This window comes from Anser brachyrhynchus (genome assembly GCF_964034855.1).
Source record: "Anser brachyrhynchus genome assembly, chromosome: 27".
In the NCBI taxonomy this organism is placed as follows: domain Eukaryota; kingdom Metazoa; phylum Chordata; class Aves; order Anseriformes; family Anatidae; genus Anser; species Anser brachyrhynchus.
The window spans coordinates 412,990-437,493 of record NC_137720.1 but is presented as its reverse complement, the minus strand read 5'-3'; the positions used below and the strand labels follow the sequence as shown (position 1 = coordinate 437,493).

Sequence of the window (24,504 nt, the reverse complement as noted above, 5' to 3'; positions counted from 1 at the left end):
TGCAGACAGTTTTCTGAGCAATGGTTGTCTTCACAATTATATGTACTCTCTTACACATCATAGTCATGGCCAACAAAGCAAGCAGAAGTGTTGGGACACAGCCAGGCCATCACTGTTTCCTGTCCTAGATTCACAGCCTTCTGTGTCAAGGAAGAGGTACCGTATTTCTCAGTGTTTTTGCAGAGGTGTCCCAAGGTTCACACAGTCTTATCCTAAATTTAACAAACATGATGCTGTAATCTCTGTCCCTGTCTGACAGAGATGCACATTGATCACCAGCACTGAATACAGCTCGTGCTAAGCTTTGACAGTGAGCAATACATTGATTCTGCTTATCTAATTGTTTCTGCAATGAGCCACATAAACAAGAGAGAGCAAAAAGGTCTGATTCTGTCTGACTACATACCATCATTGATACTCCAGTCTGCTGTTCATGTTGTAACAAAATTAAAGTGGCCAAAGCATACTGACAGCTTGACACAATGAGGTCAAGTCACGGTAATAGGGTTTGAAAACTTTATTTTTTTATTTATTTGAACAGCCCACAGTAAACTAGTCTTAATACATTAATTGGTTCATGCTGAATCTTTAGGAAGTAATCCAGCATGTGGGTGGGCATGCTTTCTTTGGCCTCCCTAACAACATCTGAACATTAGGCTCAATTCAATGTTCTCCCCCCCACAGCCAGTTTCACCTAGGCACAGCACCTCCCGCAGAGCGCTGCGCCCACACACCTGGTAGAAGATGCAGGCTCAGTTGTTTGCCTCTGGATCCGTGTACGCCGCATGATGTGGTCCTTCATGGACATCTGGACCTCCGCAGGGATGTCTGGTGAAGTGTGGCTGATCTTCACAGCTGCCTCCAGGAAACTTATGGTACCTGTGTCCTTCAGCTTGTCTGCCATGTTCTCCTTATTACAGGCTGCCTCACTCTGCAAGACGGCCAGGTTAGAGGAAATGACCTTATTCCTCCAGGGAACCCAGCACAGCTTCCAAAAGAGAAACAGAAAAACTGCCACCAGGGCCAGTCCACACACAACAACAATCACCGCGAGGAGGCTGACGGAGAGCTCTACAGAGGGAGAGAAGGCAACAGTGACAGGGAGAGGGGAGGAATGGGAAAGAAGAAAAGAAAGGAAAAGAAAGATGGTGAGAAAGCCATAAGTAAAGGGAAGAACTGCTCTAAAGCCACATATATCATGTCTAATGGAGAGCTTTTAGTAGGTTCTGCAAGTGAGAGTCAAATCCAAGTGTGCATCCCAGGACCACTGCCTGCCCCAAACACATCTGGGGAGAAAAGGGCATCTCCAGATGGCCAGAGTTAGGAATTTTTATACTGTGATGCTTAGCTTGGCTATAAAAAAAATCATCCTGGGTTTCTCTTGTGGCATTGGCAAATGACTGAGCCTCACTCTGAGCAGAATTGCAGAACTGAATGATAGAAAAACAAGTTGCAGTGCCATACTGGCAGACAATGCCTTTTTGCTTCATAACACAGGTGTTCAGACACAGTATTAAAAAAAAAAAAAAAAAAAAAGATCCTGGAAGCAGATTTTTGTTGTACTAGTAACACTAGCTTCTTCGCCAGCTGTGCCCACAGAGAATAAAAAGCAAATAAAAATAAATAAAAAACACAAGCTGCTGATGCAGTGAAACCAAATATAGAAGTACACTGTACAGAAAGTAATACACATGCTTCCTTATTCTGCATAGCACAGAAGCTATGTATGTTCTCTGACTTTCTGAGTCATTTTCTCTCTTACAATAATTATTTCAGTATTTCAGTCTTTTCTGGAGTGGAAAGAGCTTCCATACCTATAGGAGAAGAATTAGGAAATCCTTTAATGTATATATATATCAGATCTTGGCTGTGAAATGATTCACAGCAATTCAAAAAGAGAAAATATTGGCTATTTTTAATTCATTTCTTACCATGTTTTAATTCCCAGATCCCCGCTCAAAGCATAATTCCAAGAGTTTGAAATACCTAAAAATACCATCCCCTGGAGAAGAAGACAAATTTTGTACTGCAGTTATGTCTGCAGTGTCAGGACTATGGAAGATTCAATCACAGACTGGTTTGAGTTCAAGGAAAATTCCTTGACTGTGCTGCGCGACTTGCAGTGACCAGTAAAGCTATACTCCTAGTATATAGCTATACTCCTAAGTGCAAGTCAGGACAGATAGGCAGGAAAAATAATATCAAACACTCCAGAATTTTATACAGCATGACCATTACCTCCTGTTGGCTTTTGTTTATGTGTACACCATAAATGTTTTTCTATGACATGTGAAATAGCACCTACTTAATTCACTACCCGCAGACCAGAGAAACATGCCCAGAGCTGCATTTGTTTGTGAACTGTATCAATAGTCTTAGCTAAAATTATTCTTAGCACATACAGCAAGGGTCCTGTAAAATTAACTGAGGGGAGGAACAGAGGGGTGCTACTGCTAAAGAGCGAGACCGCCGTGTGTGGCAGGACGCGGCTGCTGCCACCCGCTCTGTGCGGGGCCCCCTGCTCCCCGCAGCTCGCCCCGTGTGCAGGTGGGCTCCCCGCGGCGCGGTGGCTGGGTGGGACAGAGGGGAGAAGCCACAGGAACCAGGGCCCCGGCCTGTGTCAGAGCCGGCCATGTCCTAGCGCATGGCTGCAAGCGCGAGTGTTCCTGTTTTGTCCATGGCTGACAGCCCCTCTTTGGGTTTTGTGTAAACGCACTTAAAGCAAGCAGATTCTCCCTTCCTTGTGCTCTAAGACTTGCCTCTCTCAAGAACTGTATTTAAAACAATCTCTCTCAAAATTCATCCTTGCCGGCAGCTTAGCTTTTAGCAGATAATCTGGGAAATTCACATCTGTGCTTCATCATATCTACTATAAAAGTCATTTCTGAAATATGCTCTACCTTAACTAGAAGTCATGAGCAGACCTTCTGTTTCCTTTGATCATGTATTTTAGTTTCATGCAGCCATAATTACACAATTAATGTTTAAGGCTGAGAAAATCTATAAAATATGAGGAAAGATTAATTTTTTATCTTGACAGAAAAGCTGAATTTAAAAATGATTAAAAAAAAAAACAATGGTTGTTGAACCATAGAAACAAACTGTTCAAGGAACCCATTTTTATCATCAAATGTTGCTAATGTGCTATCTGGGAACACAACAGTTACTGTTAGGATTTTTCCTTCAATCATTGTAAGTGAAATCTTAAGGAAGTGTCAGGTACACAAAGTGCGACATCTGCACTGGTACAAGGCAGTTCTGCTAAACACCTGGGAAACCATGTGTGGTTTCTGATATCCCAGAAGAGATAGATGCACTGTTTTTCCACAAAATTACCTAGCTTTGCAAATTCACTAAGAACTTGAGGCAAATCTTTCCAACCGTCCTCAGTTTCTTTGTCTTGAAAGGAAGTGATGGAAGCTACCAGCAGGTACAGATGGAAAGAATGAATGCTGTCCAGAAGTTTTTGCAAGCAGCTTTTCCTCTTCCTCAACAGCCTCCTGTACAGGTCAGATTGCACTATTTATTTTCTGCTATAACTCCAGGATAAAAATACGTACTGATATTCAATAATAAATAGGATTGTATAAGTCAGCAGTGAAGCTTCCTTAGAGATTTGGCTAAAAGCAATGAGCACAAAGGTACCACTTTCCTATGTTTGGGGTTAAGTCTTGGAATTGTGCCCAGGTTGCTCAGTGTCAAACAGTTTCATAATAAAAATCAAGAATCTGGACTTTTTGCAACTACATCTGCTCTTCCTGTTCCAACTCTTTCCTCTGCAAGCATCTTTTAGAAATTCAATAATTTTTAAGTGCCCTTCCTTCAAATCCTTGTAAGAAATCCGTAGCTTGAGCCTAGATGGAATCACAGAACCATAGAATATCCTGAGTTGGAAGGGACCCAGAGGAATTCAACTCCTGACTCTACACAGAACCCAGAAAAATCAACCCTTGTCTCTGAGAGTGTTGTCCAAACACTCCTTGAACTCCAGCAGGCTTGGTGATACCCATATACACGCAGACAATTATCCTCGGTAACAAGGAGCTACCTGAAAGTCTTTCCCCAGAAAGCATCTTTATAATTCTTAAAATTACTCCTATGATTAGTCACAAAAATGAGCTTTAAAGACAGAACTAATACATGGCAACTGCTGCTAGAAGTGACATCAGCTTTAGAAAGTGTATCATAAATATCTCTATCAGCCTGTAAGGACACAGGTGAAACTGGGGACTATCATCAGCACACAGCTCAGCTTCAAAGACTTGCTTGGTGAATATTCTAAGACTCACTCTCATAGAAATAGTTTTAAAAACATCTAACAGCCCAGCAGGAATGTTTTCAGGACCAAGCTGCTTTGCAGATTTTACTTTTACTAACTGCTTTGTCCGCAAGTAATAACCAATAATATAAGCCCTCACTCGGATATGCATTCTTCCCAGTTATTTAAATTTACTGTGCAAGTTGTTACAAAGGAAATAGTGGCAATGCAGAATCTATTACTGCTGGAAGTCATGTGGCAGAAAAGTTCCTCTAAAGATACTTCTGTCCACTCCAAGGAGTTATATAGTATGCGTGAATCTGCTGGCACATGAGACTCATTAATGGAAAACATCCAAAATAATCACTTATCCCTTCTGAAAAACCTGTTGCCAGCTTGAGAAAGATCTTAGTCCATGTCACTTCCTGCTGAGCCGGCATTCATAATGTATTTGACAGGATTCACAGTAATTTTTATGCAAGACATCCTACTCTTTCCGTTGACAGCTCACATAAAACACAAGTGGAAGGAATCAAGATTTTACTGACATTTTTTAAGCATCTGCCTGGGAAGAATATTGGTTTGTCTGAAGACGACACTGAATTTCCCCAAGACCTTTTCCTGACTTATTAGACTTACATATCAGTTGGACAGAATTGACCTTAATTGAGTTAATGAGCTTTCTCTCGTGAATGTGAAAATATCATTTACTTTAAAAAATACCCAGTATTCAAAATGTTATGCCTTAGATGTCCTCTAATTTACAATTATTACTAATTACAATATTACAATTTTTACAACTGCAAAAAGAAGACAATCCCATATCTAACAGAAAATGCCTTAGGGCCTGAGGTTGCTTGGATATTCCTGCATCAAGCGGAGGTAAGGCTTGTTTTTCCCAAAGACTTCTCCAAAGACCGAAAGGACATTTCAGTCCAAAGACTAGCTTGTTTATTTATATTATCTCCCTGCATGCAACTTTCAGAGATGAGGTTACCCGAGCAGAGGGGTAAAGAGGGATGTATCTGGATTTGGCAACAATGAGAAAGGGCTTTGTTTAACATAGAGCAGCACAGGAATTGCTCAGCCCTTGCTTTTCCACACAGCAGCCTCCCCGAGACTGGCTGCATTGCCATGCTCTGCAAGGGGCAGATGAAATTTGTTGCTGCTGAGAAATGTCCCATCTAAAGAAAAATACAAGAACTATGTTTCCATTCTATTCTCCTCTAAACCAAAACAAAATAAAACGAAACAAAAACAGTAAAATATTTGTTGGTTTGTTATCAGGTAAGCAGGACTGTACAACTGCATCACGGCTTTAGCCGTTCCTCCCTGTGTTCTTACCTAACTTGGCTGCTGTTACTTCATTTTAACCCAGATCCTTGTGAGAGACATAGGAGAAATTGCCATGTTGAAAGATGGATTTTATTACAACTCGTAACTGAAAAGATAAACCTTAAAAGGAGGCAGTGGCAAGTACAAATTAACATGGCTGTTTTCCAGTCTTGGTCCCCCACTGGGAGCAGGAGCCACTTTCCAGAGAAACCTTCATTTGGAAGCTCCTTTTGGCTTTTTTCAGGCATTGCTACAAAGCATTAGTGACATATCTCTCGTATGACTAACGAGGCAGGGAGGAGGAACAAGCAGCAGGAAAGACACGGGCATGAACATTTGCCTGCATGAGCTGATATGCTTAGGAGAAGGCACTGAGTTATTACTTACCTGGTGACACACAAACAACTCCTTCAGGAGTTGTCTTACTCACAAAGGTCTTCTTGAGGTAGCGGTTAAGCATGGTACATAAAGCAAAAGAGAAATTGTGAATTTGTGACCCTGTATATTTCTGTGTGTACCTGGACTTTGAGAAGAACTGAGAATTTGACTGAATACCTACAGAGACAAAGTACTATTGCATCTTACAGCAGTGCCCCAGAAGTGATCATCAACCAGCAGCCCTGGACCTTCACTATAAAGCAGAGACCTTCACCAAAAGTTTTTCCATACCAGGATAACTTGGAAAAGGCTCCTTTTGGGCAAGATCAAGTGATGCATTAATTGTGCCACAAATTCCTCATCAAAACAGTTCAATGCTGAATTGAAGGATGTGATTAGAAGAGGCTGCTGCTGAAGAGCCCATCCCATCTATGTTAAATGGCATTTTTTATACAGAGAAATAGAGCCTTCTAAACCAGTAAGCCATTTGCTGCCAGGACATATGCAAGCACATCCACAGAAAGGCCCACGCTGATCACGTACTTTTCTCAGCTTTCCTTTGTTGAGTCAGGAGAATGGTTTCTCTTACAGGAGAAAGGAAACAATACCTGGGAGGCTAATGCTAAATGATCATTTATCACCACTTATGCAGTGGAAGGTAGGGTTAAACATGAAAACTGAGTCAATTGAGACCCTGGTCTCCCACATCTGCAGCCTGGCATAAGGAAAGCAATGAATCAAAGTCTTCAGAGACAGCACAAAACAGCTTAGACCAACTTGTTACAAAACCAACAGTACACTTTTATTTTCTTGCAGCAGGAGCAGGTGTGTATGGAGAAAGGGGTGAGGGATGTGAGAGGCTGGCTAGGTGATGCTCAGGAGCTGTGTGGCCCAAGACTGTCCCTCTCCTATGCTGAAACCTATAAACTTTACCACAGAATGATTTCACTTCTCTTTTACCTTGACTTGTTCTGTGTTTTACTCTCTTTGTAATATCCAAAAACCTTGCTCCTGAGTTTTCAAACAAAGTCCATGAGATAACTCAAAATTACAAAACTTCTGAGAAGGTCACTACTTTTTACTGCATTCCTTATGTCTTTCAAATAAAAGATGAGATAACCCATGGCAGGTTGAAGAGACAGCTTATTAATTTCAAAATTTGAAGCTAAAAGCAAATTTAAGAAAGGGGGATCCTTTCTCACTTAGTCCAGCCCCCTCCTCTTGCCCCTCATATTAGTGCACTCTGAAAGCAACTCGTCAGTAAAAACTATGTGTTTTGTTTCATCTTGGATGGGAACTAATTAAGAGAATATGGTGGAACCATGAATCAACTTTATGTTGCTGATGACTTCATACTACCCCAGCTGAGTTACCAAAGGGGATAATTAGTAAAGTCCAAACAGAAAATGATTAATAATATGACAAAGCCATGATTACAACAGTCTATTAACTGCAAGACAATACTGGTCTAATTGTGGCAACATTGACTTGTATTACTCTGAAGTAGTTTGCACTATCATTAAAGAGATCCACAGATAGCTCTGAGTTTAATGTGAAGAGTTATATTTAATATCTTAGGAGATGTAATTTAGCTTTCCTTCTACCCACTCCCCGTACAGGAAACAAAATACCTTTGATGGCTCTCTCACCACTCCAGCAGCTATTAATCACTCCAGCTAACCGTTGGATCTAAACAAAGCTTGAATACCATGAGCAAAAGTTCAAGGGGACTGAAAAAAATAAATATTCTGGGCTGAGGCCCAGAGTGGAGCCAGGCTCATGCTAGAAGAGCTCAGCTTTCTACTGAGTTTGGGTCCTGGCAACACTGTCATCACAGTTTTGGTCCCACAGCTCCTTTGCCATGCACAGACCCTGACAAAGCCTCAGACCTTATCTTTCCAAGAGGAAATGGACTTCTTTACTGCAAGCATTTCTTACTGGTAAGCTTTCGAATGGCCAATGGAAAATCTCAGCGTCAGGGAGAGCTCTGACTGGTTTGTTTCTCACAAAGTTTCTTTCAGCTGAAAAACAATTAAACAAAACCCAGCTCTCAGCTATTCCAAACTATGACTTGGAGCATTTAATTTCTTGCCACAGCAAATGCTGCCTGGAGGAGCAGTTACAGGACCATGACAAAGCCTGGAGGTAGGGGGTGACAGTGTTGTGCCTTAACCTTTCTTTTGCTAACTGCATGCCTGGTTTTCCAGTATAATATATCAGCCATTACTTACACCATGTGAGGAGGTATTTCCAGGCTTCTGTGTCCATTTCTGCTACATTTTTCTATTGCAACAGTGCTTTTGAGCATATATTGTTCTATTTCTGTAGGGCTTTGTTAGAAATCATGCGTTCAAATGACGGATTAGTATGAGAGTTATTGCTAGAGAAGACAGGAAGCTCTGGGGCTACAACAGACCACATGAGGCACCACCAATTGCTGATCTGATTTTCTTGCCATTGAGAAGCATGAGCAATGTAAGTCTGATTAGCTGAGGCCTGGAAATTGGGCATGAAAAACTGTGGTGAATCTCAGACACCTGGCCGAGGGGGGGGTTGGCTAGATGGGCGCATAGGACAATAGCAGGAGAGAAGGAAGAGGTTTACATTAAATCCTAGCTATGGACATGTTTATTCAACAATGCTGCTCAGCTTTGAAGCTTTACAGAGCTTCAAAGGAACAGGGAATGGATGGAACAGAAACCGAATGTTAAACCAGCACAGCTACACAGCATCTAGCAGAAGCAGAGCCAAAGACAAAACAAGAATTGCAACAGAGTAAGGGAACAACCCCTTTGGGAATACAGTTCAGAACGAAACCCAGAAGACACCACGGAGTAAAGCAGCAAGTAGAGCACTTTGTAACAGGGATTTTGAGATGGAAACTGGCTGTCTTATGAACTGTAAAATGCTTCAAATCAGTGGATTTGATGAGTGAAATGAGCTGCAGTGCAGCAATGTCTAGCTCTCAGAGAGCTCCTTATCCCCTCCGCAAGCATGCCACAGGCGTGGGAATGGTGACAGAGCAAATAATAAAGACCAGGCTGTTCCTGTCACCTAGCACAGCTCCAGTTCTTGCAGCAGCAAGCAGCTCTTTTTAACAGAGCCCACAGCTAAGCATGCACTGGGGTCTGCAGAAAACGTTCGTGAGAGGCAGTCATCGCAAACCTGCTCACTAATTGTCTCTGTTGGGAGAGTGTCCGACATGCCAGTGCTCTATCTGATGTCTTCGTTGTCACATTTTCAGGTCCACTCACTGACATTTGGTTGTCATCTGAAACTTTGGTAACACCTCTTCTTGATTTACTGGCTATGTTCTCTAGGCAGCTTTGAGCTATAGGAGAATGTCCTGAAATGTTCTTGAACTAGAGAAGTCATTAACAGCTGCCACTTCAAAGTCTAACTGCCATCAATTTGCTTTTCACAGGTAGCCTAACAGCAGAGGAGCTAGATGTGTTGTGAAGCACTGCAGCAGGGAGTCCTGCTTAAACGAGATCACAAAGGACAAAGGTGTGGTCATTATTGATGGGAAAATATTTCATTGAGTTCTCAGCAGATTTTAAAGAACTGGCTCAGAAAACAATTATGGAACGAGCAGAGCTTCTCTTGTCCTTCAGGCGCTATCTCATGCTGCGAGCAGCAGTAAGGGATGCAAAGCAGCCCTATTAGCAGCAAGTCAGACAGCAGCACCCGGAGAGTGCTGGGCACTGGAAGCATCACCTGCAGATTCACAGCTTAGAAGTTGCTTTCTTAGGCCCTCCAAACTGTTTCTATCCTGGGACAAATCTGAGCAACAGCAACAAGAGTCAGGTGTCACCTACTGCTCTATCTGCATCTACTAGCACCCTGCTGAAACTAACAGGAGCTTGGCTGCTTATCAGGTTTCCCTAGAGAGAGACAGAGAGCACTGCCCTGCCTGAAGAAAAGTGCAACATCCTTAGAATATGTGGGGAAGGGCCATGAAGTAATACAAATATTTGGCACTGTGACCAATACAGAACAAAAGAAATCAGGGTGTTCTTGTCTCTCGACAATAAACATAAAGATTCACTGGTTAGTCCTCTTGTCTCTCCAATGCAGCACAGTGTTATGAAATACCCACAGAGCCCCTGAGAGGCTCCTGCGCTCTTCAGGAGAGTTGATTGCTAAGACCCACAGAATGGATGGAAGGTCTTTAATACACCATATACATTCCCAAGCCTCGAGTACTCTTCACAAAGTTTTGCTAGGTGAAAGTAAGCAGTGCTTTCTGCTGCTGTTTGTTGCAGACCATGGCTAAATCTTGTTTTGTTACTCTAAGTCAATCACAGGTAAATCCAAAGACAGCACAATTGAAAATAACATGAAAGCAAGAAGACTTTTGAGATCATTTAATATGAAAATTTTATTCATATAAAATTCACTGTACGTTTAATAGTAAATTTCTTCCCTCTCAAACCAGCAGAGGGGCAGAGAGCTTCCTGAGATGAATGTTGCAGATGTCATGAGAGGAACCATTGAAAGATACTTTGAAATGCCTCCTTTGAAGCTCTGCAGACCTAACCTTCCTCCTGCAGGCAGCTGAAAGGACATTTAATCTGTTCATGTGCTTCCCCAGTTCTTGGACACTAGGTCTAGCTCTATCGGCTTTCACCAGTTTCCACCTGCGATTATGGTCTCCACGGGAACTCAGATAGAGCCTCCTCGCCTTCTCTGCATGTCCCAGCTACCTATTGGGTTGTAGGAAAACAGAAACAGGAAGGCTCTAACTAGCTATGCCAAAGTTTCAGTCAGATAGAGAAAACTTCTTAAAAATTAATTTGCTGCTACCACAAGGTTCCTGCCATACAAGAGCTTATTGGAATGCAAACTATAGGCTTCAAAGGCAAGGATGAATCAGAAGCTATTTTGAGAGTAATTATATAAGATCATAAAATTCAAAACATCTCATTATTGCATGTTAAGTATGAAGACAACCTGTTTGAAAAGGCAAACTTGGAGGGAACCAGCGTTTCAAGCAACTAAGTCCAAGTACAGAGAACAACCTCATAATTCCAGTCCAGACAAAACTTTCTTCATTAAACAGTGCCTTTTTTTTTCTAAACATCTACCATAATTCTTTAGGAGATGTGGTTCTGTATCTGGGAGAACAACTAGAACAGTGAGAAAACTTCTTGCAAAGATTTGTTCTGTTAGCAGCTTTAGCAGTTATCTATATTGTTGTCCCAGAATTAAGATATCAGCTTATTAGTGACAGTGCTTGCAAGTCCCCAAATTTTATAAATTCCAGTTCCAATTATAATTAAGCAAAAAACATTTGAATAATGCATTTGCACATGGAATGAAGTTCTAGTCATTCTCTAACCCAGAATGAATATGAGGCCATGTTATGTGGTCAGATACTCTCTACACTCTCTCTACACACTCTCTCTACAGATCCACGCTTTCCACATTTGCAGAGGTTTACGGTGCTTTTTCGGTGCTTTTTTTTTTTTTTTCCAGTTTTGGGACTTGGTTAAAAATACAAAAATACAGTGTTTTATTTCAGTCAGTCTGCAGTTTTAAAATATGGAGATTTAAAAAAAAAATAAGGAGAAAGCCTAAATATGCAGTAATAGCAAGAAAAGCGGACAGGTTCCAAGTGGCATCCCTTCCTAAATACCCAAAATAATGAGAATATGGACACTTCAGCAGAGAGGAGTCTGCCGAAGCACTTTCATCACTTCAGATAAGTAACTCTTACCAGCTGACAAATGTTCAATAAACTCTGCTCAAGAACAAAAGGAAAATTTGGATGCTGCAGCATGGATGCCCCAGGAGATAAGGGAACAGTGACTTTAAGATGAGACTTCAGCCAAACCATATGGAGACTGTCGGAGTGCCTGCCCCAGCAAGAAGGCTCCTTATCCCCCACACTCCAAGTCAGCAAGGACATCGGCAAGGGGACAATACAGGAGCAGAGCCAACCACCTCCTCTGTCACACCCCTGGGCACTTCTTGGAGGAACTGCCACAAGACCAAAGAAACAAACCCGTAAACTCTGAATGAAAACAGCTCAGCAAAGCAAGGAAGCTCTGTCCCTGCTTTTATGCTGAAAGGGCAGGGACACAAATCTGCAATGTTCTCAGCACCCTCCCTGGTTTGGGCACAGCTCCAGCTTTTCCATATGTTTACACCACATTATGCCACTTGGTTCTGATTGCCTGTACTGGGAGAGACACAGCCACGAATGCCAGCATAGCATTGGTTTTTGTGTGATTATTGCAAGGGATTCTAGCTGAAACAGAAGATATTTGTTTGGGCTCCTCTCCCACAGGATTTCTCACACCCTGCAGAGGGCTAGCTTGACCAGAAGTATCTGCTGGAGACAGAGCACAGTGTGACCTGTCATGAAGTCCAGTACGACCTGAGCTCACCAGCAATGTCAGCCTATGCAGTCACTGCAGACCTCAAGAGCATCCCTTCCAGAGGAACCAGCACGGCACAGGCGTGCTGCATACTCTCCCCAGCTGCACCAGGAGTCTGGCTGTTTTATACAAAAGGGACTATCGAACCATTCAACCACACAGGCTCAACTTGCAAAACCTTCACAAGCCTCCACTCTTCTCCCCTCCTCCTTGCTTTCTGCTGAGGAAAGGTATTCTCTGGTTGCTTACTCACAAGTGATTCAGACTTTCTCTCCAGACTGCATCAAAGGCATGCTTGTTTCTCAAACTTTTGTTGGCATGTGCAACCAGAAGGGGAACTTTGAGATGTCAGCAATGTTCATTTCTATTATCAAAAGTGACAAAAAATAGAAAAAAAAAATGTTCCAAACCGAAGGAAACATTCCCCAGTGATTTTGGTCGTTTTGTGTCTTAATCAGCTGTTCTCTAGGGTATTATAAATGAGATAGTAACAGTTGTCATTGCTTTATGCCTAACTGATGACAATCTAATGAACTATTATAAGCCACACTGCATATAATTATAGTACATAGCTGTGTACTAATCCCATGACATTTTATCACAATATGCTGTAGCAACATCTGTAAATGACTCAGTAGTGCTGAACACACACGTGATCCCCTGGGCTGAGGTTACATGTCCAACCTTGAGTGTCATCCTCCCCCCATGATGTGACCTCTCTACAGAGGACCTAAGCTGAGCATGGGAGTGCCAGGGAGGCTGTTCAATATGGGGCACATCTTTGTCCAGACCTCATGAAGCCCAGCAGAGCTAAGCAGACAGCAAAATACCATCTTATGGACCCTTCTGAGATGCAGAAATATGGCTTCATTTCAAGACGTAATGTGAACAAAACTAGCAAAAGGTTTTCACTATCACTCTCTCTCCCATAAGTGACCGAAGACCCTGGACATTAGAATTACTCTTCATAGCCTTGGCCAAAGCCACAGCTGTTGTGAGGTAACATCAGAGAGGCTGGGGACGGCTGTGCTCATTGCCCAGGCTCACAGCAGCAGGCGTGCTCTGACTCCATTTTGATTTAAAAAAGAAAAAACACAAAGCCAGGCTGTCCTGAAACATCTCAACAAAAGTGTGATCAGAAAGAAAATCAGGGTCTCCTTCATCCCACTCTGCAGCCTCAGAACATGAATCCTGCCCAGCAGGGAGCAAACACTGATCACCAGTGCAGCACAGACCCTCCAGCAGGACCTGGGGCCACGCAGGGGGACACAGCCCGAGCATCAGAAGAAGCAGAGATCTATGGCTCACAAAGCACTCCTGACCCTAAGCCTGGGACAAGGTAGCCTGGAAAGCTGTCTGGAGGCTTTGCTTCAGCACTGTGACCACTGCCACTTCCCCCAGGGACATAGAGCCCCTCCAGAGCAAAGGTGCTCCTCAACTACCTGAACACACCTGGAAGAGCTTTAATTACCTGGAGCCATCCCATAGTAAACCTCTTCAGAGCAGGAGATGCAGGACTCATGCAAACTCCCCTGGCCACATGTGCTGGAAAGCCTGGCAAATATACAGATGCATGTTCCCAAGAGGTCAGGTTGCCAGTTAAATCCATCTAGACCCACCATGAGCATGTAAGCCTATGTCTTCCCTCGTTCCCCCTCTCTCAACTTGTCACTGCTGCTAACACCTGGCAGATGACAGTCAGCGTGGTCTGCGTGGCAGAAGAGCACTGACCTGTTTGGAACAGTGTCTGCAGGACACCGAGCAGCCAAGAGGATCCCCCAGTCACCTCCCTGCTTGGGACCAGCTGCTCCGTGCAGAGACCCCGTGCTGCCCCGCTCATAATGCAGCAATGATGGAAGCAGCACTGCTTTGTTCAAGAGGCAGAGGAGCTGACTCTTGGCTGTGCTGAATGATCAGGGAACTTCCTCCCTGAATGGCTCTGCTCCTGTCATTAGCTGCTGCTGCTGCTTCCATTAGCTTGTAACAAAGACAGCGATCTTTAACCCCTAAAATGTACCACACGGCAGTCACCATGCAGGCTGGACTGCCTGATCCCTCAGATTTTTTAAATGGATTCTGAGCTTCTTTTTCCCTTTTCCAACGACTCATGTCATTCCATGCCATGCGCCATAAAATCCTTTTAGCATGATCATTTTGACCAGAGAGCAGATTCAGAACTGAGCTCAGATATCTCTGAGCAAATACGCGCAGACATCCAAAAGATAAAGTAGTGCATGTGGAAAGAATACGTTTAAAGAGGTGCTTGCTGTACTTATCTAATGCTGTATTGTTACAAGTGTACATGCATTTCTTTGCAGCAGTTACAAACATGCATAGAAAATCAGAGTAATACTTATATTACCAAAGATACCAGTGTGCTAGAATTTCTGGGCAATTATTATCCAATGGAACCAAATACTCTGGAAGTGTATGATGTTTTGATGTCTTTGAAAGGGCTTCTATGAACCGAGCTTCTGGCATCCTGCCTTTAGTCTTTGTTACATATTTTCCTGTGATGTTGTCAAACACTACCCTGCTACAGCATAACAAACTGAACTAAAATATAAGCGGCCTTAATTATTATCTGCAGTTTCACTATGCACAAGACACCCTTCAGGATAACTTTTTTTTTTCCCCATAGAAAATTTAATGTACAGTCACTCCAAATATCCCTCCTCTGTCCTTCTAGGATGCCATTTTGCTGTGCACAAGTATAATTAAAGACAATGCATGGCAGAGAGACAAATCACATCTTTCTCAAACAACTGCCATCATAAGTGACTGTTATATTAGTGAGTCTACTGGAGTGAAACAATAAGGGCTGTTACAGACAAGCTTCCCCTTTCTACATTATACAGAGAGGAAGAAAAACATATATTATCACCTCTGAATAAGAAATAACAAATATTAAAGCTAGAAAAAGCTGCTTAACCAACATGAGATGGAAACATGGGGTCCTAAAGAAGAATATGAGCATACCTAGAAATGTGAACAGTAAGAATAAGAAACAGGTAAGAAAAACAAGGGTAGCTGAAACTATACTTTAATGAAAAAATATATCAAAACTGAGATCCAGGTGTGGTTCTAGTTTTGCCTCTGAACAATGAATGAGCACATGTGAAACCATGTGAATGTAAGTGAATACATGGTATATGCAGCAGGCTGTACACATTGCACTGTTACGACTTCTGCAAAGCAAAGATGTCAAGCAACAAACACCTGCAAACATAAAAATACCAGCTTCTCAGAATCATCCTGCAAAACAGTGGAGAAGATCAGAGTAAGAATATGCCCTGATTTGAACTAGCTAAAAGCACATGTTTGGTCTTGGTGAAACAGGGAAAACACTGAAAGCAAAAGAAAATGTTTCAATGGCAAAGACAGAAACCTCTGTAGCAAATCTTTGCTAAGGAAAAGAGGCTCCACATTATGAAAAAGGGGAAAAAAATAATAAAGTAACTTCAGAAATGTGGACTTACCAGAGAGGTATCTGTTCTTCAGCTCAGTCTGTGGTCACTGTCCTCAGCCTGCTCACACACACAATTAACACCAGCAGCAATCTGGCTGCCTGTTTCTATGGAGTTTTAGATTCTGATCCCTGACTATGCATGAGGCTACTGCAGCTGCACAGGAATAGGCTCTGAGGTCCGCAAAAAAACCTATAAACATAATCAGCCTCCCTGTACTGCTTCAAGAATGAATCAACCAACAGCAATTAAGCAGATTCAAACCTGCAGCTATGCAGAGATGTTCTTACAAAGCTCCTAAACACACACACTCCACACAGCTCTATAGGTGCATTTTATTTATCAGGACCATCGCAGCGCATAGACAGAGCCAGCTGGAAAGTCATAAATATACACACTATACATAAACATATATTCATAGACTGGCTATATAATCATTTTTCCTATAATTTTGCTGCTGGTTTTGACCTTATTTTAATACAGTTGTAAACCTCCCACTGGTAGCAAGGTTTGAACCTGACACCTTCAGGATCAGAGCACAAAGCTGTTTTACTTGAGCTAAAGAGCAAATCTGCTGCATGTAGCTCTTGCTGTTTCCATTTCTGCTGGTGGACCAGGCACTCACAGAGGAAAGCAAAATCAATTTTGCAAGTGCATTACTCTGTGATAAGAAAGATCTTTGCCTGTAGGTGCTTCTACTCGCATGCTTGGCCTCTGGAAACATAAGCTTCAGTGATTAATATTAGTTTTGCCTGGGTGGCTTCAAACATGTTCACTGTTATGGCACCATATTTACTTAAAATACACTTTAACAGTGATTCAGAGAAGTGTGTTATTACAGCCAATAAGTAAATTCAAAAATCGCCCATATTTTATAGCTAGTAGCCATAGGCATCCCACATCAGTGAATGGACATGCCATCAATTTTCCCATTAGTCAAAGCATCCTATCAAGAGATAATTTTTTCCAAGAAAAATACTTCAGAAGCAATTTCTCCATATAAAAATGTTCATTTGCCATCAGCATTCCTGCAATGAAAAACCCTGTATTGCACAAAAATTCAGCCCTTTTTCTGCCTGCAGCAGGAACATTTATGTACATGTGGGTTCAACATTTTAATAGTATTTGTAAAGTGCCAGGAGGGTATTCATGGCTGTACAAGGTGTACTGTCTGCATCATGAAGTTTAAAAAGAACAGTCCACACAAAGGGCAAAACACTAAATATGCACTGAATTATTGCAGGATTAGAGCTCAGAAGGACAGCTGACAAAGTGTGCTGGGAAATGTTATCTTAAAGACTCTTCTGTTTTTGCATTTTCCCCAGTTGTCCTTTTTCTTCCTCTAGCTTCATCTCTAGTACCCTGTGCTAGGAAAGCACTAGGGCATTTTGCTGAGAGGAATCAATGCATAAGGAAGGGTTTGAGGAGGGTACACACACACTGTGCTGACATCAGCAGGGGCTGTGCACACAACCCCACAGCGACTCTCCGGGTAAAGACTGCAACACATCTGCACAGCACCTACATAGTGTAGCCTATACTTGTACAGGACATTGAAGCTTTTGACAAATGGATACAATGAGGGAAAACAAACAAATAAACGAACAAACAAAAGAAAACAGGGTGCAGGATGTGCTCAGGTCCTGGTGTAAATTCCTTTCCACATCACACCCACACTCCCTCCTTTAAAGTCAGTAAGCATCACAAGTCACAGACTCCAGTCACGTTCCACCAGCTCTGCATGTTCACTTCAGAATGATCATGTTGTTTTTAAAACCCTCTGTGTACTCAAGCTCCCGCCTTGTGTGCTGTCCCTTGCCTGGTACGACCTCCCAGCATGGGTGGGCAGCCTCTGTCCGCAGCCAGACCCAGCACCACGCACACGTGGGGAGCAGGATCTGGTTCCAGCAAACACTGGGAGTGAACTAGTACCGTGATTCAGCCCAAATTCAGTGGCAGCCTGACCATGCAGATGAGCCCATAGCACCGTTCACGGTGGCAAGAGATGGCAAGGAGTGATGCCATGCCCACTGCCCAGGGTAACTGGCAGGCTGGAGCAGGGCTGCTTGCAGGAGAGGCCATGGGCTCCATCCCTTGGGAGCAACCCCAGATGCAAGCAGTCAGCAGAGCGCATGTGCTGTCACAAGTGCTCCCAGTGGGCCCTGGAGAGTGGGATTTGGCACCCTGCTCCCCAAAGCCCCTGGAATCAGCAAGCAGCTCCTCTCCTACAGGCAGGGGCATCAGGCCACATGCAGTAGCCCACCGTGCCCAGCACAGCACTGCCCTGGGGTCTGGAGCATGGGTTCCCCTGCAGGGCTGTCCAAGTACTTCACCCTTCAAAGGGGCTTTTCCACGAATGGTCTCGGTGAGCTCTGCAAACCTAGAGCACTCGCTGCAGCTCCAGGGCAGAGAACCGATGTATCCATTTATTTAAGGCACATCACCGCAGTGGTAAATGTTGTCTCTAGATCACAGACATCTCCGCTGCCTACAGCTTATGCCTGTGTGCTAGTCACACTCACAGCATCACTGCACAACAGCTGAGGACTGGCAGGGAAGAGAGCTATCAGATGGGATGAGCTACAGGGGGGATTTTAGATAAGCACAACAAAAGGATGATGCCTCTTGCTCAATCTCAGGGCCCACAGCCAGGAGATCAGTTCTATTCCTGGCACTGCCACTGGCCAAACTGCAGGCAAACACTCACCCTCGCATGCCACTGGTGCATCATTACCAGTACCTTCCTCATCCAAATACCTGATTTTTCTGACATACTTAGCTACTGGATTACTAGCCAGCAGCAGCCTGCAATGCTCCTTTGTTGGTATACAATACCATACGGCACGCTAGAGAAATGCTGCAGCTATATTTCTGTTATTGACTAAGCAGGGGAATCAGCTATTACATAACCTGAACTACAGAGAGTAGGGAAGCATCTACTTTATACACGCTATCACTTTTCGGATCCAATTCAAAATGCTTTCAACAGAACTATCACTGCATAAAACCAGAGTTGCACATTTCAACATATTCTCACATAAAACATTACATAATATTTTTGTATTCACAGTTCTTATCCGCAGTCAGATACAGTTCAAGAAGGCTACTGATACTCAGTTAGTTTCTTTGCAACTCCACAGCATTCCCAGAAGATAATGCTCTCTCTCAATACTTGAAAGATATCAAAAAAGCAAATCACCTTGCAGGGTCTAATGGCAAACAGCTGTGCAGAAGCAGCCCTGTCTCCCTGATCAGGGAGCATTAGTGCTTTCATCTGCCTGCTCGCCAGCAACGCAAGCTTCATGGGGACAGTTGCCAACCTGAGCTGATTTATCCACCAGCTAATAGATTTATCCAGGAGGTAACAAACTGACAGAAGAGTCCTTGAATTAACACAACGATGACAGAGAGGGTCAATTTTACACCAGAAAACACTGCACCCAGGTTACCAAGGTTGTGCAGTCCAACACTGGGAACACCTCAGCAGGATCCAGCACTTGTGCTGCACTGCTCCTCCTCTGACTTTCCTGTTGGGATTGATATGGCACCTTATCTCAAAGTCTTATCACTGCTCATCTTTGCACAACATCAGTTTTTATTTGCACATCTTTATGCATAAGAGCTCACCAGATCTGAACATAGGAGTCCAGGTGGCTGATAGTAAATTTGCTTAACATAAGCCTTCAGTGGGAAAGGGACGAAGCACAAATGCAGATCATTAGATACACATACAGACGCTAATGGGAAAGGTTATCTTACCACCACAGTCAACAACATTAGTTAACGCTTAGTGCAAATAGATGTGTTTCCCTTGCTGGAGCAGTTTTTAATCTAGGCATCTCAGAAATATTAGTACCTATTGGGCATAAATAGTGTCCTCAGTGCTGTATAGACATAAAAATGGGCCCAGTCATGCAGAGCAGAGACAGTAGTGGTAGCTGTTAATGCACCCAGAGCAGTCAGCCAGCCCAGTATAGCTTGCACAGAGCACTGGGATAGAGGCTGGTACTTAAACCAGAGATCAGAGCAGACAAATGTTTGGAGCTGTTAAAGGGATATGATGATGTGATTGTGACCTGAAAATAGACTAATGAGATGCTTAAGAGGCTGCGTAAACAATTGCAGGCCCCTGTCTGTCTTATCAGTGTAGGCAGAGCAACAGCAGTACAGGTATTCCTGCTGCATTCAGTCAAGAAAACATTAATTTGGGTACCAAGGTAAAAAATTAGGTAACAATGCAGAAAGTTATTTGCAATAGAGAAAACAGCTTCACTGGATGCAACACAAGCGTAGTACCAGCAGACATAAGAGGCCTCCAGAAGAAGCAGATATAAAGCAAAGGCATTTTAAGATGACAAGTTACAGGAGGAGCGGAACGTGAAATGAAGGTGTTAGGCCTAACATACTGGCAAAACAGTAGAGGAAGCAGCGCTACAAGCAAACAGATGGCAGAACCCCAGAGAAAGCAGAGAGCTGTCAGTGTGTCCTGGTGCCAGACATGTCCTGGCGCGTGAGATGGTGGCAGGAAGGAACTGAAGCGAGGTGACACAACGAGCCTTGGGCAGGAACTGATGGGCTGCAGTGCTACACCTGGGCTCTGCACAGGTGTCCTCAGGTGGGGAGATGAAAAGTTTCTGAAAACTTATGCCGTGAAATCAGGTCGGGTTAGTAGATTATTATCTACAGAAACCTTAAAATAAGTGTCAGCTACTTACAAAAGTAAATAAATAAACAAATGAACAAATAAATAAATAAATAAGCGCTCTGCGCAAATGATCCAATACACAAACAACTTAGAGGATGATATCAATAATGCTAAAATGCATTTTGTTTGGTTGGTTTTTGCTCCTCAGAGTGTGACCCTGGGATGTAAGTTGCCTCTGCAAATGTCTTTAAGTTACAGGCAGGAGCAGACCTCTCAGGAACAAGAAGCTGTGATCAGAAGCGTACAGAGAATTAACCACATTCCAATAAAGAAATGCCTCTTTACTTTTAGAGCCCTATACTTGCTCTTAGTCCATTGCTGAAATGCCGGTGTGTCTCCCTAGCTCTACAAGCTGATGAGGACACCCTTCAGGTGATTCTTAGGGCCACTAAAAGAAATACATGAAAGTACATTAAGATTCCTTATTTGATTAAAAATAAAAAAAAGTCCATGCAAATCCTTGCTTTCCTTAAGCTGGGATAACAACAGTTGGTTCCTGTCATCTGTTTCTTAAATAGGCTTTTTATTACTTTTTGCTTTATATAGGACAGGAGTCTAGGTTTTTAATAAAATGAGAAACTTTCACAGAACTTTATATCATTAACTATCTCTCCGCCAGAACTTCCCCTGTCTGTCTTCTCAGTACAGCTATCCCCACCAGGTTACGCTGGTTCACATCAACAGGTTAAGTAGTACTTGCACCAAAAGCTCAGCTGTGGAACATGTAAAGGAAAAGAATGACACAGATATGTGTGCTGAGACCATTTCGCCCCAGGTTCCAACAATGAGCTTGCAAACATTTCCCACCCTTTGCAGGAGTCCTCCTGCCTTTGGCTGTCACAAGCATTGCTCAAGCACACAGGACCAGAGTACTATACCTGGCTCGGAGATACTCAGGCTCTGGTCTGAAGGCAGAAGGAGGAATTCCCTGCAAACATCCAGGTCCAGGCTAGGCAGGCTTTTCTTCCGGCATAGCCCGCTGACAATGTGAACTGCCTTCTGACAGCGGCTGTCATCCCTGGTGCCGCTCATCTCCCAGACTGCATCATCTGCTGTCCCCCCTGGCTGTCTAAGAAAGTCAAGCTAAGAGAAGAAGGTTTGCTTATTTTTAATCACACCAGTCCCACCCTTTGGCATGGCAGCACCTCAAGGGACACCCTGCGCATCTCCAGCTCTACAAACCCTCCTCAGCATTCAGACCAGCGAGCCTTGGGTCAGACTCCAGAAATCTCAGCTCGCTGCAGCCCTGCCGTGCTCCTGACAGTCCTATTGCCTCTGAGATCAGATATCTGTTTACTGCCAAGGCGTGTTCCAGACAAAGAACCTCCTACTAAATTCAGTTTCATACCCTCCATACTACGTTTTTAAAGCTGCAGCCCAGATAATTCCTTTTAACCCTGCCATTGCTGGCCTCCCTTTTTCTCAGTTCTCCAGAGGCAGATTTTCAAATCCCAGCCCCAGAGCAATTTTACAAAAGAGTGAATGCTCTGAGAACAGCACATCGTCAGACCAGAGAAACAAGTGCTCCCATGAACACTGCACAAACAGAGCATTTGACAGGCATGAGAAAAGAAGAAAATGTATAACAGGCAATTACAATTATATTCAGCAGAATGATTTCTTGCAGCCTCTGGAGCAGAGTAGCTCATACAAATATAATGAGAGCACTGGAGAGAGAGAGAGCTAAAGCTACACAGGTCCCTCAGCCCCACATCACAACAGGGTATGTTTAAGATTAATGCCGTTGTGTTTATTTTCTCTGTTAATTACTTGCTGAAGTACTTTGAGCTGTCATACTATATGAGTCCCAGGAGTTACACAAGCACCCATGCAGCACTAGGAGAACAGATCCTCCAGCCCAGCCACACAGGTTCATGCAAGTCAGCAAATCTTCCAGGAGCTCAGTCCTGAAATTCCAGGCAGGGAACACCAGGATCTACCCCAGCTGTCCCTTGTGCAGCTTCCTCCTGCCGGGTCCCTGTCCATTTCCACTCTCTTGTGACCAGCCTGGGGGCAAGCACCACACGACAGGCACAAGGCACCAGGAAGCTGGTGCTGCCCAGCACCTCAGGATTGCCCTACCACTGCCCCGTGCCTCTCCTGCACGTTGGGCAGAACCAGCATCCCCTTCCACCAGGAGCAGCTGAGGTGCACTTGCCACACATACATTCAAAGGCATTGGCTCCAACATCCATGTGAGGCTGCAGACAGGACCCGTCCTGGTTACACCAGTCCTTCCTGACTCCTTGCCCAGACTGATGTGTTTTGGGCATCTCATCATCGCTATCTGGCTGCAGGTTTCCACCACAGTGCTTTATTCAGCACAGCAAACTCTGTCTGACAAGAGCAACTTACCTACTAAGCAATTCTTCTTCCAAAAAACTTCTGTTGCCATAACAACGTTTGAAATCTTTTATTAAGACAGTAATATCCTGCAACTGGTCACAGAAACACTTTTAATTAGACACTACCACCTCCCGGTCAGTGCTGTATCACCTTTTGCAGCAAACAGTTTGAGATATACCTGCAAACTTGGAAGTATTTCTGAAAATGTTTGCCATATGCAAGGACAAACACCATCATCTCCAGCTGCTTGCTGCCAGCACCATGGCTTACACAGATCTATGCTTACTGGGTAGAGATTCCGATCTTTGCAAGACTGGAAACTTAACCAGTAACTTACTGGGAATTCAAACTCAGGTACAGTTTTGCATAACGTTTCTATGACAAACTCCCTAAGACTACCCACTTATTTATGTTTTTTAAAAAAAAAATTATTTCCAAAATTTGTTTTTGAACCAAACATTCCCTTCACTGACACCTTCATTCTTCCTCTTTTCCTCATTCATTGCACAGTACTTTTCCTTAGGCAACACAACCCTTAGAGAAGGGCCTTTTTGTCCCTCATTTAGGTCCAAACAACATCTCTAAGGAGCTAGGCCCTACCCTACTGCAGTCTCCTCAGAGTATTGAAGCACAAAGGAGTTAATGATGGTTTGCTTCAACATGAGTTTAAGGACCTTTTCCAAAGCTGAACATTGGTTTCTTCTGTTTCCTGTACCATAGCAGAAATTGCAAAGAACTTTGGTGTCACTGTGGAAGGTTCTACAAAACACTTTTTTCTATTTATCTTTGACTGGAAAGGTGCAAGATGAGCATGATATGCACTGAGCTGAGATCCACCCTGCAGATGCAATCATGATGCAGTCCCAAGAACAGACCGCAAGAGCCCATCCAAATGAATTCCATAACTGGGGGAGGCAGGAAGGATCAATAAAAGGTGTGGAAAATGCATACAGAGCACGGGACTATCCCAAACTAGGATCACACAGTCTCTAGCAAAGGGTCCTGAAGCAGCCCCAAGTAGTAATGGAGTTTACATTTGTTAGTGTCACCTCCCCTAACAGTTTACACAATGTACTTCAGCAACACAGTGGGGCAACTATCTATGGCTTGCACACACTGTGTCCTGATATTTCAATGGTGTTCACAAAAAGTGAAAATTAGTGATAAACAGCTGTGCTGAGTGAGCACTGTTCAGAGGCAACAGAGTCCCAGGCTTGGGAGCCAGCTCCAAAATAAGAGATAATGACACTGAGCAGCAAGGAATAGGTACATCAACACTCATCACAGCCTTCTGAGGTTTTTCTAAATGGAGCACTTTCATCTCCTGCATTACTGAAACCAACAAGTGATACACGTGGTCAGCCTTGGTACCTGCACAAGTGCCTGAGAGGGTGCTTCACAAGAATTGCTGGCACTCAGCCCATGCCTGCCAGCACCTCTGCAGTTGCTGCTGCCGTGCTCATGGCCTGGCAAGAAAGGAGCCGACCAAGATCTGGTGAAGAAGCAGCACCTCTTACCTGCTCCTGCTTTCTTTGCCTCCTCTGGGGCACCTGTGGCCCAGACTCCCAAAACCAGAGTGCAGTGAGACCCAAGGGGATCCACATGAACTCCTGGCTAATTATACCATCACTA

General features: G+C 43.6%; 1 protein-coding gene and 1 long non-coding RNA gene across 2 annotated transcripts in view; both read right to left on the bottom strand.

The window, feature by feature from the left end:
• Positions 1-21,964, bottom strand: part of SYT6 (synaptotagmin 6) — a 50,567-nt gene extending 28,603 nt beyond the window's left edge. Inside the window, exons 1-2 of the mRNA XM_080568978.1 lie at positions 21,405-21,964; positions 735-1,071 (exon numbers count right to left, since the gene is read on the bottom strand). Of these exons, the coding sequence (XP_080425104.1) occupies positions 735-1,071; positions 21,405-21,558 (491 nt within the window). The 5' untranslated portion in view covers positions 21,559-21,964. The remainder of the gene's footprint in view (positions 1-734; positions 1,072-21,404) is intronic.
• LOC308183219 lies at positions 8,162-14,053 on the bottom strand. Its single transcript, XR_013942345.1, has 2 exons — positions 13,175-14,053; positions 8,162-13,084 (listed from the first exon to the last, which is right to left on the bottom strand). It is a non-coding gene; the product is annotated as an uncharacterized lncRNA (long non-coding RNA).
• Positions 21,965-24,504: the final 2,540 nt, after the last annotated feature.